Raw genomic sequence first — 18466 nt, 5'->3', positions numbered from 1 at the left:
TTAAAACTGTGCCCCACTAGCTTACCCTTTTCAAGATATATGCATTGTCATAGAAATCAACCTAAAATCTACAGAGAAGCTGCATGGTGTGAAGCATTCTCCCTCCAAAAGCAAATGCATAAGCATGACTAATGATTTAGCATCAGTGCCAAAATTTGACAAGTTGATCTTAAAAAGGATAAAGTATTTGCTCACTTAGGGTCTCCCAAATCATGGAGCCTCTATGGATCATCATACAGGATTTCTTCACACCATAGAATATGACAACCTGATTTGTTCCCATCATCAAAGTTTGACTACAAGGAATTTGTCAGTTTAATCATGATATAAACTTCTTCTAACAAGCTGAAACCAAGCAACATGCTTTTCACATATAACAACTTTCAATAACTTGATCAGGAGAGAAGTATTCTATTAGTTGAATAGCTGCAAATCTTCCTTTACATTGTAAAAGAAAATAATAATAGATAACAAACTAGTGACAAAGATCAATAAGTATGTCATACATATTTTAAAGAGCATATGTAACTTTCTGTTTTAGTTAGTTTATATCATTAAATAGTACAAGCAGCAGACAGTCCCTCAAATCCCCCAGAGCCCTGTAGATCTTATATTGTAGTTCATACAAGGATTCGATGCCAACAGAAAAAAATTTAGAAGTGTCTTTATGAGTGTTTTGCCTAAGATTAGGTTTTAGCAGCTGGATAAGCAAAGTAAAAACTGCCTCTAAAAGAAAGCAAACATGTGTGTTTCAAATGATTTGGATAAAGCCTGTCACAATAGTGGTAAAGAAGTTACAATACATCCCTTTGAGGAAGGAAATACATGCCACACAGAGTTTCAAATAACTGAGGGGTTTTTTTTAGTTTGTACTTAAATATGTGTGTTTTTAATGAAGCATACATTTTCAGCTGTAAGTAGTTAACACAGTATGAACAGCAGGTTACTGTGAGTAGAAACCACTTGATCATAAAATAATTAGTTTACAGAAGCCTTTACTGAAACAACTGAAGGCTTCTTTTGTGCAAGACACCAGTTTGGGAGTAGGTTTATAAGTACCTGGAGAAAGTACAGTTTTGATAATTTGTTTTTTGAATGAAACATGTTTTTTTAAATGTCAAAGTCATTCTTAAGACCAAAATGTTGGAATCTATTTCTTTGATATGTCCTATGATGATGTGCTATTTTGACAGGAATCACCTCTAATTTAAGCCTACTTAAAACAGGTATATCAGTTCTGATTACCTTCTTCTTGAAAATATTTTGTTCTAGATTTGAAGAAGCTTCACATTATAAGATAAACCCTGATAATTTGGAAAGGAGATAGAGAGGAAGTCAGTTATTTTCCAGATTCCATTGGCCTAAATATAAGTGGCCCTTACATATTCGATAAGCCTCTCACGAGACACTTTGTTTGCAACTTTCAATAAATCTTCCCAAATTACTTCAAAGTAACCTTGTACTTCAGGGGACCCTAGTCTTTTGAATTAGTTTACACAAAATGAACTTATGCGGAGACTACATTAAGCATACAACTGTGATCTTCTGAAGAAATTTATGAGTAATAAAGAAATAACATTAAAAAAAACAAAAATTTGGCAACACAAGAGACTAAAAAATCCTATTCACAGGTGAGTGATATAGGTATCTGACATTTCTCAAGCAGCTTTGTCACTATACAGAAGTAAACTTACAGGTTAGAGTAAGGTCATATAGTGAATTAAATGGAATAAAAGAATCTCTTTTTTTCCTGGGAACTTGAGGGACTTTCCTGAGTGCAAAGATTTTTAGATTGCATATGCACTAAAGAGATTACATAGTTAAGAACTGAAAATATTATCAAAAACTCTGCTGATGGTACTAACCCAGGCACTATTTGGGAAAAGCCTCCTGAAAAATAAAAATCACGCTTGGGCAGCTTTCATGTAGAGAAGCTTGGGAGAAGCTTTACAAGATGATAATGACAAATGTATCTGTCAACTTGAACAGGCATAAGGAACTTTATCAGATACAATTAATTGGTGATGATAGATGTCTGCTTCACATGCTGATAGTTGGAGAAGCAAGCTAGCCCAGACAAAGGGTTCTAGGATATCCATCACAGTCAGCATAGGATGAAGTGCAAATCCCTGCTGCAATGACTTCCACTTAAATAGAAAAAACAATGTCTCAGTGAGAAAATAAAAACAGAAATGTGATATGACATGTTCAGGGATCTGCATCAGGACAGTGTTATGCAGAGCCAAGAACAGAAATAGCAACTGCTGGCTTCTAGACTATTTTCCTATCTATTGATCCCTACACCTCTTTGATAACTTTGATAACTCAAAAAGTCAGAGATGTTTCTTAAAGCAAAGATGTTCTTTTGTTTTGTTTTTTCATTCACATATCCATCACTATTGTTTTGCCCGGTAAAATGCCACAGATGTTTCCAAAGCAGAGTCAAACACCAGTGAACAAATAGGAGAATTATCTGAATGAAGGCATCATATTACTCCTGCTTTTTGTTTATAGTCACAGTGACCAACAGATTGTAACATAGATAAGGAGAGGTAACAGGAAAGACATGGACTAAACAATATTTGACAGCAAAGGGTGGAATGATCATGGTGAATTTCAGTTGTTGTAATTGTGCTGAAGGGACAAAGGGTGGATTGCGTGTAACCTGTTCACTTTTCTTTGGTGTTATGATTATGGTATTTTGATGTGGAGAACTCTTTTTCTTGATGTGAGTGAAGCTTGTGAAGTGTGTGTGATGAATGTGGACTTGAATGATAATTCTTAAATATTACATCCTTAAATATTAATTCTTAAATACACAGAGCTGAGGTGTAGAATATATTGGATTTATGTGGCAAGGTTTGGTACTGGGGGGCTACAGTGGTGGCTTCTGTGAGAAGCTGCCAGAAACTTCCCTCATGTTGATAGATCTAATTCCAATTGGCTTCTAGATAGACCCACTGCTGGTCAAGGCCGAACTCATCAGCTATGGTGGTAGTGTCTCTGAGATAACAGACTTAAGAAGGGAGAAAAGAAAACTTGTGCAACACTAGCAACAGCCAGAGGAGAGAGGAGTGGGAATATGTGACCCTCACTGGAGCAATCTGTTCCTGAAGGACTGTACCCTGTGGAAGGGATTCATGCTGGAGCAGTTTGAGAAGAACTGTGGTCCATGGGTAGGACTCAAGTTGGAGAAGGTTGCAGAGAACTCTCTGCTGTGGGAGGGCCCCCATGTTGGAGCGGGGGAAGAGTGTGAGGAGCCCTTCCTCTGAGGAGGAAGGAGCGGCAGAGACAGTGTGTGATATACTGACCAATACCTCCATTCCCCGTCTCCCTGCACCACTGCAAGAGAAGAGGTAGAGAATTTGGAAGTGAAGTTAAGCCAGGGAAGAAGAGATGGGTAGGGGGAAAATGTTTTGAGATTTTCGGCTTCCTGACATCCAGATTTTACAATCAATGGAAAGAAATGTGCTTTTATTTTATGCTATTTATTTCTCTTTGTAATGTGCATTTTTAATCTATAATATGATTTATCTGATATGTGTTTATTTCTTCCTGCTAATTATTAAAAAAGCTGATACATCTAAGATGTTAGATGCCTAAAAACAGGAAAAATGTAGTTAGTATGCTGCACATCAATATTTCTGAAGCAGTTGTGAAATTTCCGATTTGTGTGCAACATTTGAAAAATTGGGTCTTGTTCCAAATTGGAAAAGAAACAGATTTCTGAATACCCTAATTACTCTCAAATCAGGAATCACACATTTGCGTCACAAGAGAGTTGGTTTTGGGAAAAACCCATCACTGCCATCTCACCAGAATTCTGGGAGATTAGTTTTTCCTACAGGTTGGAAGGTCACAGAGTCACAGAATCATAGAATCATTAAGGTTGGAAAAGATCTCTAAGATCATCAAGTCCAACCATTAATGCAGCACTGTGATGTTTATAACTAAACCTTGACCTCAAGTGCCACATCCACACATCTTTCGAACACTTCCAGGCATGGTGAGTCCATCAGTTCCCCAGACAGCTTGTCCCAGTGCTTGACAATCCTTTCCATAAAAAAAAAATTTCCCAATATCCAATCTAAACCTCCCCTGGCACAATTGTCCTGTCACTTGTTACCTGGGAGAAGAGACTCCCACCTCACTACAACCTCCTTTCAGGCAGCTGTAGAGAGCAATAAGGTCTCCCCTGAGCCTCCTCTTCTCCAGGCTAAACAACCCCAGCTCCCTCAGCAGCTCCTCATATGACTTACTCTCTAGACCCTTCACCAGCTTCATTGACCTTCTCTGGACATGCTCCAGTACCTCAATGTCTCTCTCGTAGTGAGGGGCCCAGAACTGAACACAGGATTCAAGGTGTGGCCTCACCAGTGCTGAGTACAGCAGTGCAATCACTTTCCTACTCCTGCTGGCCACACCATTTCTCATACAGGGCAGGATGCCATTGGCCTTCTTAGTTTTAAGCCTTTTAGCAGCAAGGGCTAGAAAGTAGTTTAAGTGCAGAAAAAAGTGTTTGAGAAATGAGGAGAATATTATATAACAAGAAATTATATTTAGCCTTTCTAAAGACAATTAAAATTGGTGTAACTCATTCTGTACATACCTGCAAAATGGAAAGAAAAACTAATGCCTACAAAGAGGCTTTTATTTTGTTACAAGAAGACATAACAAGCCTTAGAGAGAAGACATCAAGTAAATTCAGATGCGAAATTAGGCCCACATTCTTACAGTGCCTTCATCTTGGGAGAGAACATTTCTAATTATTATCTAGTCAAGAACTAGCTATGTTTTGATTAAATATAAATACTAATCTCAGCAGAGGAATGATGTGCAATGGCTTATAACAGCAAAGTATTCAGACTATATATAATCTAAAACAGATGTACACTCCAAAACAATGCTCAACAGAAAAACTCAAAGTAACAGAAATCCTTTCTGCCCTTCAGGCCTATAAATCTATGACATACTGATTGCATTAAGCTCTTCTATACTGTTCAATATGTGATTACCCTACTTGATCAACCTGTTCCTGCTTAGTAATGAGAGCATTGTTCCATGTTACAATTCCTCTGGTGCTAAAGCCTTTTTAACAAAACCCACTCCGTCTCAGATCCCTATCACTTTGAGTTTAACACACTCCTCTGTTGTTCTGATGAATTCCTTTTCCAGAGGGTCTACACTGCAAAACAGCTTAGTGAAAAGCCTTTAGTTTAAAACATGCCCCCTCCTGTCCCAGCAGAAAGACAGTCGATTTAGATCTTTGAACCAAGCAACAACAGAGGATCAAAAACACTTCAAAAACACTTGAAGCCTGAAATAATGCCTATGTGATTATTGGAATCTTCAAACGTCAACATATAACACAATGTATTTCTTGATTACTCATGCACTAATATGTTTTCCATTAATTTATCTTCTTTACATTATGGTGAATGAAATTACCAGACCTGCCCTTTGCTGAAATTTTATTACTACCAAGATAAGCACTTATTACTCAGATTAAGGTGAGGGTATTGGGACTTTTCTTTAATTAGTGAAGTGTTATTTCTCATGAGTAACAATGAGAACAAGCTGTGGAAAACCAATGTGCTAACTGATTACAGTAAGGCACTCCAAATGCTGAAAAACACTGTATTGGAAGAGAATAATTCCCTAGAGAAGTGCACTACAAGGTTAAATGCTTACATTTCACACTGTTCGAATTGTCTTGGTAGAACGAGATAGTTCACAAAGTACAGTGATAAGAAATTCAATATTAACTATATAATTTATCAAGATGGCTTTGAGAATCAAAGTCTTCATTCTGAGCAACACTGTGCAATGTACAACTTCCTTATCACATTATTAGATCACAAACTCTCTGCTATCCAAGTACGACATCCAGGTGGGGCTTGTGTCTGCCCTAACTCAATATAACCCACCATGAAATCAATGAGACTACTACTGTTGACCTGAACAGGAGTCAGACTAGAGTGAAAAAAACAGAGATAGAAAAAGTATTGATTAATTGAGCCCCTTTTCCCAGATGAACTATGATACTTCAAAAAGAATCACAGTTGAAGGAGTTTCTTCCACTATACTGTGCTAGTCTGTATGTAATAACGAGTTTGCAGTGAGTCTTATGTTTATTCCAGTGAGAAAGAGATTTCAAGATAGTTTCTGTGTTTACTGGGTCACTAGGAAGAAGCACCTGTTCACTGAAAAAAGTACTGTCTTTCATATAAATTATAGATGGTCTTTAGTCTGAGCAGTTTTTATATTTCCAGTTAAGCAGAGAAAAAAAAAATGCTTATTTTCTTTCAATTTGCAAGTCTCGAAACACAAACAATATCCTGATACAAGAGAGCATTAAAACACATGCTTAAATTCCTCCCTGTTCAGGAGACCATTGAAGCAGGGATCAAGTATATTGCTATTATTCTGAATCAAAGATCTGAATCTGTTCTGCTTCCTGAACCATGTTCATTAGTGCCCAACACAAGCTTTTTCAATTAACCACAACTCGTGTTATCTCCTTTTAAAAAACACGTATATCATCCAGGCTACTTTCTTATCTATGTGGTTCTTGCCATCTGCTGGCAGATATTTTATGTTGTCAATTTAAAATGCACAAATTACTTGAAGTTAATGAAACATAATTAAGAAAAATGCTAAAAGCTGTATTAGTCACAATCTTACACTACATGCAAATATGGGGTATTAATGTTTTGTATCAAAAACTTTGAAAAATTTTATTCAATCAATACTAAGATTAAAGCACTTCTTAAGTACACACTTATCATAGTACATATTCTGTATTACCTAAGAAATAATTATAATATAGCATCTAATCGCTAGAAAAATTCTCTAGGTTACAAACCTGTAGTCAATCAATTATTTCACCTCTAGATAAAATGTAGTTATTCAGCCCCATACAAGCAACATCGTACAAGAAGACGTACAACCCTTGCTGGGGTTGCCTTTTTATGTAATCATCTAGAAACCAAAAACTGTATAAAATTGTAATTCAAAATACCAAAGAATACCTAGACTTTCAGTATTACTAATCTTCATGTTTAAGTGTGTGGATTTTAAGAATGATTGCATATATGATTAGGCTCTCTTTTCAGCAGCATTTAAAAAGTAAAGGAGCACCCTTGCTAACATTTCACATTATTAGCATTTAAGAGTAATTCACATACCTGGTTTTAATGTTTTGATTGCCACGGGGGTGGTATTATTCCACCGTCCTTCCCATACCTCACCAAACTGACCCGATCCTAATTTTTTCACCAACTTCAGAGATTGTCGGTCTATCTCCCACTGATCAACAGTTTTATATGACAAATCAAAAGTAGCAGGAATTTGAACCTGGTAAAAGAAAATAAATAATACAATAATTGAGGCTTTTAATATTTTTTTCAACAGCTTATACAAATCATTTTTAACTATATCATGTAAAGTTGAAACAGAATATAAATAATGCTTCCTTAGAGTACACATGCATAATAAAATGAGCCGAGAACATAAAATACAACCCATATACTGGGTACTTTTTTTAGAAATAAGAAATAAGATAAAGAAAATATACTTTCCTTAAAAGTAAAAATTAGAACTCATTCCTCTAAGCAAGTTTTTTGAACAGTGACTTATTGCTTGCCTGAATCTTGTGGTTTTGTCTCAGTAATTACTTATGGACAGCTAGAGTTATGGAGTTGGAGATTTCATCTCCATATATATATAAAGGCATTCATAAATCCTGTTTTGGCATGTTTTCTCCCCCAGACACTCGATGATTTGTTAAAAATGGTGGGGTATTCTATTATTAACTTGTCAGCCTCAAGAATGAAACAGTTACAGTATCCAGAACTTACGGAAAACAAGCAGATCATCAACATTTTGGAATGGTAGAAGCAGATATGGAGTCAACATTTCCTGACAGATACTTGAGTGAGCTTACAATAAATATTTTACACAGCATAGCATCTACTCTTACCTTTAGGCATGGCTTTCCGAGCATCACACAGAGGCCATCACTGTTCTTGCTATAATAGTCAACCAAGTCATTCAGAGTTTTGAAAGTTTTCCTTCTGCTTAGAAAAAAGCCTCCTTCATCCAGCTTTCTGATCCTGTAGTGCTTCACAGATGCACCATCAAAAACTAAAAATATTTAAATATATTAAATTTCTAGGAATTATTGCAATGGTACATCATAATTTATGACCAAGCCTTCATAAGGTTCCTAAATATATTTATGAGGACTTTAAAATAAATTTTTTTGTTTTGAATAGGAAAACTATAAAAAGCTTCTTTCAAGCCAAAGCCCACTGTTTAGATATCTTAATACTGAGTCTATCAATCTTCAGCCATTCAGGTTTGGAGATTCTTGCTTGCACCATAATAACAGAAGTAGAAGTACATAAATACATCTTATGTGAGGCAGCTCATGTTTACCATCTCTGAAGATACCAAAACTAGAAGCATCTTATTCACAGTAATCATTTAATCAGTTTTTAATACTTCTTTTATCAATGTCAACATTTCAAATAGCAGCTGCTGGGCTGGTAGGCATTTTAAAGGAAACAGATATACTCTTCACATGGCCATAATTCCCTGAAAAGCACTCACATCTTCCCAGGGTTTTTTTGAGTTTCATGTGTGTTTGGAATACATAAAAATCAGGTGAATAATGCTCTGGTTTTTGTACCATTTGTACCATTAATAAATAAAATAAAATAAAATTTTTTAAGTAGTTTATTTAATCTTTGTCTCATCCTTTTTAAATTTTTTGTGTATGTTCTATAACATACACAATCTATCAGTACAGTAGTACATGTATAAAATTTACCAAAAAAAATAAATAAAGGTATATGTAGAGTGAATGCTCAAAAATCTTTTTTGGCTCAAAATCACCACAGAGGGCAGTTCAGAAGAGTTGAAAAGGTATTTATTTACTTACATGGGTGTCTTTTAGCAAGACACACCATTAGTTAGACATCACTGTCCATTTTCAATGGGCAATTGAGAGTTTACATTGCATACAGAAGGGTAACTGATTTAGCTCCTAACAATGCCACAGTTGTTAGCTCTAACATTAACAGTGTTCCACAATAAGCCCCGCTGGTAATGAGGAATCCTGATCATATAAAGCATACCTTAGGAAGGAAGATGTTTAAATAGTAGGACAAATTTGCTGTGTCTTAAACAGAGATTTACTGATCCTAGGAATTTCAGAGCTCGTTGAATGCTACCAAGCTGTAAGATTAAGTGATAGACCAGGATTTGAAAGTGTGGACAGATATTTTTGCTGTCTGTTAGAGCTGTGGGTGTGGGTTCAAGGTGAAGGGATGCAGCCCGCCCAGTTAGGCTTGGGGCCAGTGAGATCGTGAATTAAGCCAAACAGGAGAATGGGATCATTTAATGAGTCTGAGGATTAGCCAGAAGGAGAAACACTGGAGCAGAACTAAATATGAAGCACCACATTTTGGAAAAACCAAGAAGCAATAGCTAAATGAAAAAATTGCTATTGCTCTCCTCTGGATTTACTATAGTTGATATATTCCTTATACTGTAACACTGTATGGATTTTGGCAAACAGTTTGGTTATAATAGAAGAACGTTAAGTTGCATATTGTATGTAGAAAATTATTGGTTGCGTGCAATTAACAAAGTTCATATAAAGAATAATTTCTCTCACTATTTAAGTGATCAAGTTATAAAGGAAAATCTCTTCTTCCTTAAGAACTATCGTAGATAATCAAATATGTTTTGCATTGTACTGTGCGATTGTCATCCCAGACCACCAGAGGGCAGAGAGCAGCTGTTCAAAATACTCCGCCCCAGGCAGCATTTTTAGGGACCTGAGAATTTCCAGTCATGAGGACCGGGAATAAGAATATTTGTAAATAAAATCCAGATGATAAAGATAAATACATCACACTTTTCAAATGCCACTTCCTTTTAAATTAACACCCATAAGTAGTATTTATAATTATAAAATACACGCATATTTTTGTGATGTATCATTTGGAAATTGGGCTGAAGCAAAATGAAGTAAAGAGTAATTAAGTAATAAAAGACTGAAAATTTGCTGACTTTTCCCAAGTTCACAGGAAAACTGATCTGGAAAAACTAATAAGTCTTTAGGATGCATTGAGTAAAAGGACAACAGGATGACTGTTAATTCAGTCTCAGTTGTACATCACAAGTAATAGCAGTTTGACTACCTGCTTTGTTTATTAGAAGTATTATAACTATTACTTGTGAAGCACCTAACATTAATAATGCAAGAGCTGTTTTGAAGGATGTGCTCTAATTTCTTAAATGAGACTTCTATGAAGCCTTATAATTGACAGCATCTAGGTCAGGTGGTGATGTGTGTGGAGAAGCTGGAGAAAATTTCTGCACTGATACCACCTCTTCTTGTGATAAGTAGCTGAGATTAGTGCAGTATTGACAGGTTTACTTGTATCCCAGGGCTGAGTCTGGCTGTACAACTCCTGCACCACACACTTGCAGTTCTGTGACATGGTGTGGCTCCTCTGCCGAGATGATACAGAGCACATGTCACCCAGGGAACAGCTAGCCATAACCCCTTCCAGTCACCCCTACATCCATATCAGACTGCTTATCAGGATAGGATTACGACTTCAGCTTCACACAGCTTGACAGTAGCTGGGTTTGAAGACTGTTTTTTAATTCAACCTGCCCTTTCCAGAAGAATCACAGTTCCCCATTAGATTTCTACATGGTTTCAGTTTAACAGAAGGATTCTCCTCTCCCTGCAATCCATCTGCATATGATTGGACTAAGCAGAAGTAGATTTTGCCACCTGAAGAAAGAGAATAAAATAACCTACTACTCTTTTTCAGGGCAGAAAAACATATGGTGGCATCCACAGAGTCAACATCTTCACCAAATGAATCGTGGAGACACTAAGGCACCACTACCGCCAGCAACGCTGTGTCCCCACATCACTCCTGTCAGCAGTGCTCCCCCAGCACTGGCCATGCAGCACTGCCAGCATGAGTTTTGCTCAGTCTCCATGCCCCAGGTGGATGTGGGAGGAGACTGACCCCTGAGATCACCCTCATCAGCACAGACCAAGTGCAGAGGCAGATCCAATATCATTCTCTTACTGTGGCCATGATTTTACCAGTCCTATGAGTCTGCTTCTTTAAACAATTACCTATTTTTTCTTATGCTGAAACCCAGTCTGGCTTAAAGGAAACCACACAATATTTTTTAGGAGCATGGAAAAAAAATTTGAAGAAAACACAAACCATTTACATTGTTATTTAATACAATAAGTCTTTTAGATACCATTATTCAGTGACGGGCTAAGTAAAGAGCTTCCTGCTATCATTGGCAATGACACTCAATTAAGCTGAGCACATCTAAATTATGGCTTTTAATTAAAAAGAGGCAATGTCTAAGATGCCACCAACGTGTTTAAAATTTAATACATTTCACACCAGATGCTGGAGTCATCAACATAAAAATCTGTTGACAACATGTGCATTTTTAAAATGGGAAAACCTATTTTTAAAATGTCAAACACTTTAATTTATAGCAACACATCTCAGTGGCCTATCTGGTTTGATGAGCTTTCCATTTAACCATTCAGAGATGAGAAAAGCCTTTCTGAATGTGACTTTTTATTTTTAATTTAAATAGTTACTTATTATCTAAATCTTAAAAATTCAGAGTTTTCCCAAGTTAGAGTGAAAAGTACCATTTTCATGAAAGGTAGGGTTGGTTTGGTTTTTTTTCCTAAGGAGATCATTTGTTTCCCTAATTAACATCAAGTCTTTTAAACATTGCCCATATGAGTATGAAATCAAGCATGAAAGTCATAAAGTCAGTTTATGGGTTCTTGAGTAAAAATCTCTCTTCCCTTTCAATTACTCTTATTTTTTTTACCTTTATTGCACCTAAATATTAGGCTGGATAGAGAATTAAAACATTTTCTTAAAGACCTTAATTCTGAAAGCCAGGTTATCACTCTTCTAGCCATTATAATCTACTCTGAAATGAAACCAAAACAGCAAACCAACCAGACCTACAGAGGATGGGACTTTGGGAGTCTACTCTTTCTGCACTGAAAAAACTGGAAATGGAAATTAGGGCATATTCCAAAATACCAGGTTTTGACTTCTCCCCTGTCAGTGTATCAGCTACCATGGAGATAGAACCTGTCCTTCTGCTTCAACTTCAGTGTCTCATAATTCCTTCTGATGGCACAAAGAGGAGAGATGAAGGAAAACTGTCTTCTCCATAGCACCTGGTGAACTAAACAACCTTCTTTCCAATTAATACTCTCCACAACACAAACCTCTTCATCATTTGCTTTAGAATGTAAGAAAGAAATCCACACTGATGGTTTCATATCTTGCTGCTATCAGTCATCATCAAATCTCCTGTTCCTGAATAAACTGATACAGAAACCAGAAAAATTACTACCACAGGCTTTTATAATTTAATCAAATATACTAAATCAGATAGAATAAACTTTCTATCCAAAATTTCTGTGGAAAAAACTAAACAGCAGCATCAAAAGATAATCTCATCGTACCAAAAATGCTGGCCTAATATTTATTTTCATTGTCTTGGATTTTTCTCTGGAGTATCTCATAGTTTAACTAAAGTACTGCTGCCTTCCTGTTAGAGAAGTGGTTAGGATGCAGGATAAATAATTAAGATTTTGAACCTTTCCTAGACGCCTGTAGTTGGAGAATAATAAAAAGAAATTGCATTTCCACTCCTAGATGCATAACAGAAGATTTTTCATTGATTTTTAGTAAGGTGTCATATATTCAAATGCCAGCATTAAAAAGATAATACGGGCCTATTTGTCCTTCCCTGCATAACACCACACTGTTGTTGGTCTAGCCCAGCCCTTGGATGAAATCAGTTCACTGATGAAGAAAACTTGAAGGAAACTGAAACCATGTAACACATCAATAAGTTGGCACACGAAGAGAAAGCATTTTGCAAGGTCTTTGGCTATAATACAGTCCTTGGATGAAAGTGTACATGCACAGGGGTCAGTTCTGTCACAGCTGAGGAGCAGTCTGATTCCTCACTGATGGTAGTTTTCCTTTCAGCACTTTATGTCAAGAACCAACTTCCTTGAGGGTAAACTGAAAACTATGGAGTGAACTCTCCCAGAACTGTAAATATCACATTTATTTCATAAAACTCCCTGTCTTTCACTTCACATTTCTTTGTCTTGGCAACAAAAAGCAACCCTTCCATTACCACAAGACATTGCAGGTATATCCCCTTTCCTTATAAGTGGGAAAGAGAAAGCAAGAATGTGTCAAAAGTTCATTAAGCTGTGTTTCTGTGTAATGTTCAGAACATTTGAATGACACAAGTATCCAGGTAAAAGAGGAGTCATTATGAAATAGTATGTTTATGCACAGGGTGCCTTTCATTTTACTGACATAATTCTGCATGTGACTACTTATGGTTTATTCACAAACATCAAGAGTCTTTGCTGGTGTCTGAAATTAATATAGGTAGAGCACATTAGGTAGCTTGGATGTAGATCCTCATTGTCTCAGGGACAACACTATGCTCTTGGACTCATAGTTGTATGCCAAGTTTGATGGAAAATGTTCACAGAAAACAACTAATGAACAACCACATTTACTACTTAAAATGGTAAATATCTACAGCATGAAAAAAAATTATGTACTTATATGCGAGTGAGTAAAATTATTAACAAGTAAGTGTCCTTATTAGACAATCTCTCAGATTCAAATAAAGGACTTAAATAAATTTCAAAATGCATCATCATCGTCAATCTAATTTTTTACTGATATTTACAACACATTTTTCAATGAAACATGACTGATTCTAAAGTACAGCTTTGAAGATCTATGATTTTACCCCTGAAGACAAATAAATATGAACCTAAGTGTGAGCTATAGGAGAAATCTCTTTTTCTTAAACTGCAGATATCTGCCAACATGCTTTTATTTTTATTTTGTGTGCTAATCAGAACAGTAGGGTACAACTGCAATGTATATTTTTGTGCTTTGATTGTGAAAATACTATCGTTTTAAGGCAGCTGGAACACTGGAAGTACTAAGCATAAAAAAGTTAATTTCTGTTCTGAGCATATTGATAAACAAAGTCTATAAAATATAAACTCAAACGACTCTTACCAAGTTTTCTTTAAATATCTCCCAGGAAATAAATATTGTTACAAACTTAATTTCATTTTCATGCCCACAGTTTATGGTTCTCAAAAATGAAAACGCCCAGATCACCCAAGAAATTTTTAAAACATTGCTTTAGATGAAAAGCTAGGATATACCTGAGAGTGAGTATTCCCCTTTTAGACTTTCACTTTCTCGGATTAGGAAGGCTCCTGCCTGGTTTCCAGGGTATGACAGTTGTCTCTCAGCATCTGCTCGTTTGATTGGGCCAAAGAACCATCTGAACAAATAAAAACGATTAATTTTACCATTCAGTGAAACATACCAGGAAGACAGTTTAGCTTTTATAAACATGCTGTACATTTACTATGAGATAATCTGTGCTCTGCCAAATAAATATCAAGGGGGGGAGGGGGGGAAACAGTCAGAACTATAATACAAATTATTGCTGGAAAATATTGCTTACACATTTGAGTGAAATCTGGATTTTACTGGTAATAGAAGGTCTTACTGATTTCAAGGGGAAAAGTATTCAGAAGTAACAAACTGGTTTTGTCCCAGAAAAAAAATCACCAAGAAATTTTGCCAAGGCTACAGTAGCAGAAATTGATACCAAGTCCATTGATGCCACTTGAACTATGTAGAGGTGCAGGTATGTGCTAACATTCCGACATCTTAAAAGCCAAAAGATCTCTGAAACTGCAAAAGGGCTCTCAGGTTCCAAGGTGTAAATCACCCTGCAGACTTTCCTATTCCACTGCTACAAATAAGTTACTGGTAATTTTTCAGCTCTACTGCTGTTTGACAAACAAAACCAATATGCCCCTCACGTCACTGCAAACATCTCAACATCCATGTTTTGTGAAAATCTCCTCCTATGTATGCCTTATAAAACATGTTTTTCCTCTCTCACTAAAACCTGTAGTTCACAAAGGCTTGTTCAAGCAATAGGTTTAGTTTCCTCCTCTGAAGGCAGCTCTTTTGCTGTTTTGCACTGAGTTTAAATTAAATGTAAATAAGACAGAGATGAGTCAGCATTTTCAACTGAGAAGTCATTCAGCTTCCTTCCAAAGCTTTTTCCAAGATTAGCTCCACCCCTTATTTGAAGTGAATGGTGATAAATAGGTATCATAGCCAAACCTATTACGCAAACTTTAAATATAAATCAGTGTATCACACCACAAGTAAGTTGCCTATTCAGTTAACTACTTGCTTTGTCAATTACTGTGAAAAGTACTGAAGGAGTCATCAACAGACTACTTTAGTACCTGTAAGGCTTGTAATCATCAAGAGGAATGGTGGAAATAAATGAGAACATTAGGTGACACCTTGGCTGAGCAAGCACAAGAACTGATAAATGGTTTTGTATTAATAAAGAGGAAATAAGAAGAGGGAAATACAGACGGCACTAACCCACACTGAATGTGCTTTGTTAATAAAAGAAAATGAAAGGCAGATATTCCCGACCTTGTTCCTGTCCTCTGACTTTAAGATGATTTGGACATATTTGGCAGGAAAGTCATCTCATTAGAAAGCTGGAATTTGTTAGTGGTAATTTTAATTAGTCAACTGTGTTCATTAATTTAACCAATTAATTTAATTAATTCATTATTTAGACTGCAGAAAACTAAGTAATCAATAAATATTCAAATCCTTGACTGAGGTTCTTGTCAAAGGAATAAGAGGACAAGTTCAACCCTATTCCAGTCCCAAAGAAAACCTGTCTACCCTGATTTGAATTAGAATATCTCTGAAATTTCTAAATATACTTGCTCTGGGAGTAACATCTGAAAACTAACTAACAAACTATATGATCTGAAAAAAAAAAAAACAACCCTAATATTTTTCTCCTTGAACTATAAGATATCACTTAGTAGTGTTCAAAGTGACTGATTCTCATGAGAATGTATAAGAAGAGGTGTTTAATTTTGGGGGTTTCATGGGCTAAGAAGAGAACATCTTTTCAAAAGAATTTAATTTTGTACCAAACCCAAAAGACCTTCCAATCCATTATGAGCAAAGTTGAATTTTAGGGACAGTCAAAATTTAGTCTTTACATGACTCAACATTTGAACATACACTGTTAGTAACTCAAATTACCAGTGTTGAAAACATGAGCAAAAATACAGTGTATGCAATAAGGGGAAATTATTGGTTTATTTGGGAAATGCAAATTAAAATAGTATTATGCTGTGTATGTAAAGTCATGTCTATGAAATAGAATATAATTTTGGAAAGCAACACATAAGTACATCGTATTAGGCACAAGTATCTGTTTCTTTGACTTCAAAACCTTTCAAATTAGATGCTTATTTTTACTTGGTTGGAAAAACTTCATTAAATCAATATGAAATTACCATTAAAGTTTATATGGAGGATATATAATATGTAGGTTCTGACTCCAGATAAATTAGCAGTTTAAAAAGATCCTAACTTGCCAAATGAGATAATTAGAGCAACAGTACTTGAGAAGGTAAGTGTAACTGAAGCAGTTATTATGGAGAGTGAAAAGTGGACACATATTGTATATTACCTCATTTGCCTGACTTTATATGATCTGATCAAAATGTTTCAGAAAAATATAGGGAAAATTACTTTTAATAGCACTTGAAAATCTGATTCTTAGTTCAAAGTCATTGAAATAAGTTAACAATAATAATAGTAGAGTACCAAAAGCAAATTATTGTGAAAAAACAACCCTTTAACTTCAAAGCAAATAATTTAATTGGTTACTCACTTTTTTTTTTTTTTAACAAAAGCACATCTGAATTTAAGTACAATTTTCAGCATAATGGAAGTTTAAATTCCTTTCTTAAAGTGTGAAGAGCTTATTTCAATTTCTAGCAATTGAACTTATGCTTCAAAAGGCTTTACTTCATCCAAAAGTGTGTATCTTAGAGGGAAAAGTGCTCTAAAAAATAATAATGAATCAAGATAATTGCTCACCATGAATTATTGCTCTACAGGATAGGAAGGTCAGACCAAAAGAACATCCAATCCTTAGTAAATCTATTTGTGTTTTATAGCTCAAAGACAGATGAAGGTTTTGAAACACAGCATTTGGAAAAATAGAACTAAACATGAAGCGCTATCCATTGCAGAAGTTAAGTATCCAGCACTTCATCTGATTTCAGCGCTCTCTATTGGCACCAGACAGTCCCAGAGAGGTTTGAATTAGCAATTCATACACTGTATCACTCTGAACTTCAGCCCACAGACAGATCACTGGCTCACAATTGTCAGCGCAGGATCAGTAGATTACCAGGCATGGCACAAATAAGTGCATTCAGAATTAGGCATAATTTTCTGTTTTTAGCAGGAACTGTCTGCCTAGCACAGCAATAGTGCTCTTCTGTCAGTGAGATCCAGGAACATATTTTCTTGGCCAACACTGCGTTCAACACCCTAACTCCCTTTTCAATATACTATGCCAGATCTGCTTTTTGGGGTTGTTTCTAGCAGCTTCCTCAAAATCCCTTGTTTTCACCATCATTCATAGCTATCAGGAATCCCTTCATTAAAAACTTCAGGGTCCTTCCAGGTCACATCTCTGCCACCATGTACAGAAGGATTTTGGGGACAGAAAACATGACCTTCTAGGTCCATATCAAACACACTCCTTGTTGCAGGTGATGCTCAATACTGGAATACCAGTGAGGTTGGTTGTGGTTCTTGAGAGCATAGGAATCATATCTCTATTGGCCATCAATTCCACTAGCAGTTTTTGATCACAGGATAATCATCATGGATCACAGCAGGCTCTCTCATGGCATGTTCCCTGACTGTGACAGCATCACTGCTAAGACCTTCTTCCAGCAAAGGAAGCTGGAATGCTGGGGGTCATACTAGAAGGGTAATTTTTTTAAAAAACTGAGATCATAGAATCACAGCATCACAGAATATGTTGAGTTAGAAGTGACCCACAGGGATCATCGAGTCCAGCCCTTAGCCCTGCACAAAACAATTCTCAAGAGTAACAACCATGTTACCTTACACTCACTCCTGCCCATGCATTCAGTCCATTTTGAATTAAAATGGAGTCGTGAGTTCAACAGAAGTTGATAGTGTTACCTGGCTCCATCACCACCTTTGCTCAGAAGCCCTCTGTCCTCCAGGGTGCAATGCACTGCTGATCTCCATCTACACGTCAAAGCCACATTTAACTGCCTCTGCTTTTTGTCTCCCTGAGCTTTGCTACATAAAAATCCACTAAAATAAAAATAGTCACTTCTACTTTTGCACTTTTTTTCTTATAGTAGGAAGATATGGCAGAAGTTTTTACATTGGAAAGTAGAAGAGAGGAAGAGTAATAT

General features: G+C 36.2%; 1 protein-coding gene across 1 annotated transcript in view; it reads right to left on the bottom strand.

Annotated features, from left to right (window-relative positions):
* The window catches only part of FRK (fyn related Src family tyrosine kinase), a 47650-nt gene that overhangs the window by 12159 nt on the left and 17025 nt on the right, over window positions 1-18466 (bottom strand). The window contains exons 2-4 of the mRNA XM_018078323.2: window positions 14312-14433; window positions 7982-8145; window positions 7188-7356 (exon numbers count right to left, since the gene is read on the bottom strand). Coding sequence (XP_017933812.1) covers window positions 7188-7356; window positions 7982-8145; window positions 14312-14433 — 455 coding nt within the window. The remainder of the gene's footprint in view (window positions 1-7187; window positions 7357-7981; window positions 8146-14311; window positions 14434-18466) is intronic.

Source organism: Manacus vitellinus, unplaced genomic scaffold (genome assembly GCF_001715985.3).
Source record: "Manacus vitellinus isolate BGI_N305 unplaced genomic scaffold, ASM171598v3 scaffold_4_pilon, whole genome shotgun sequence".
NCBI classification, from domain to species: Eukaryota; Metazoa; Chordata; class Aves; order Passeriformes; family Pipridae; genus Manacus; species Manacus vitellinus.
Note: the sequence above shows the minus strand (reverse complement) of the source record. Positions and strands in the feature narration are given on the sequence as shown.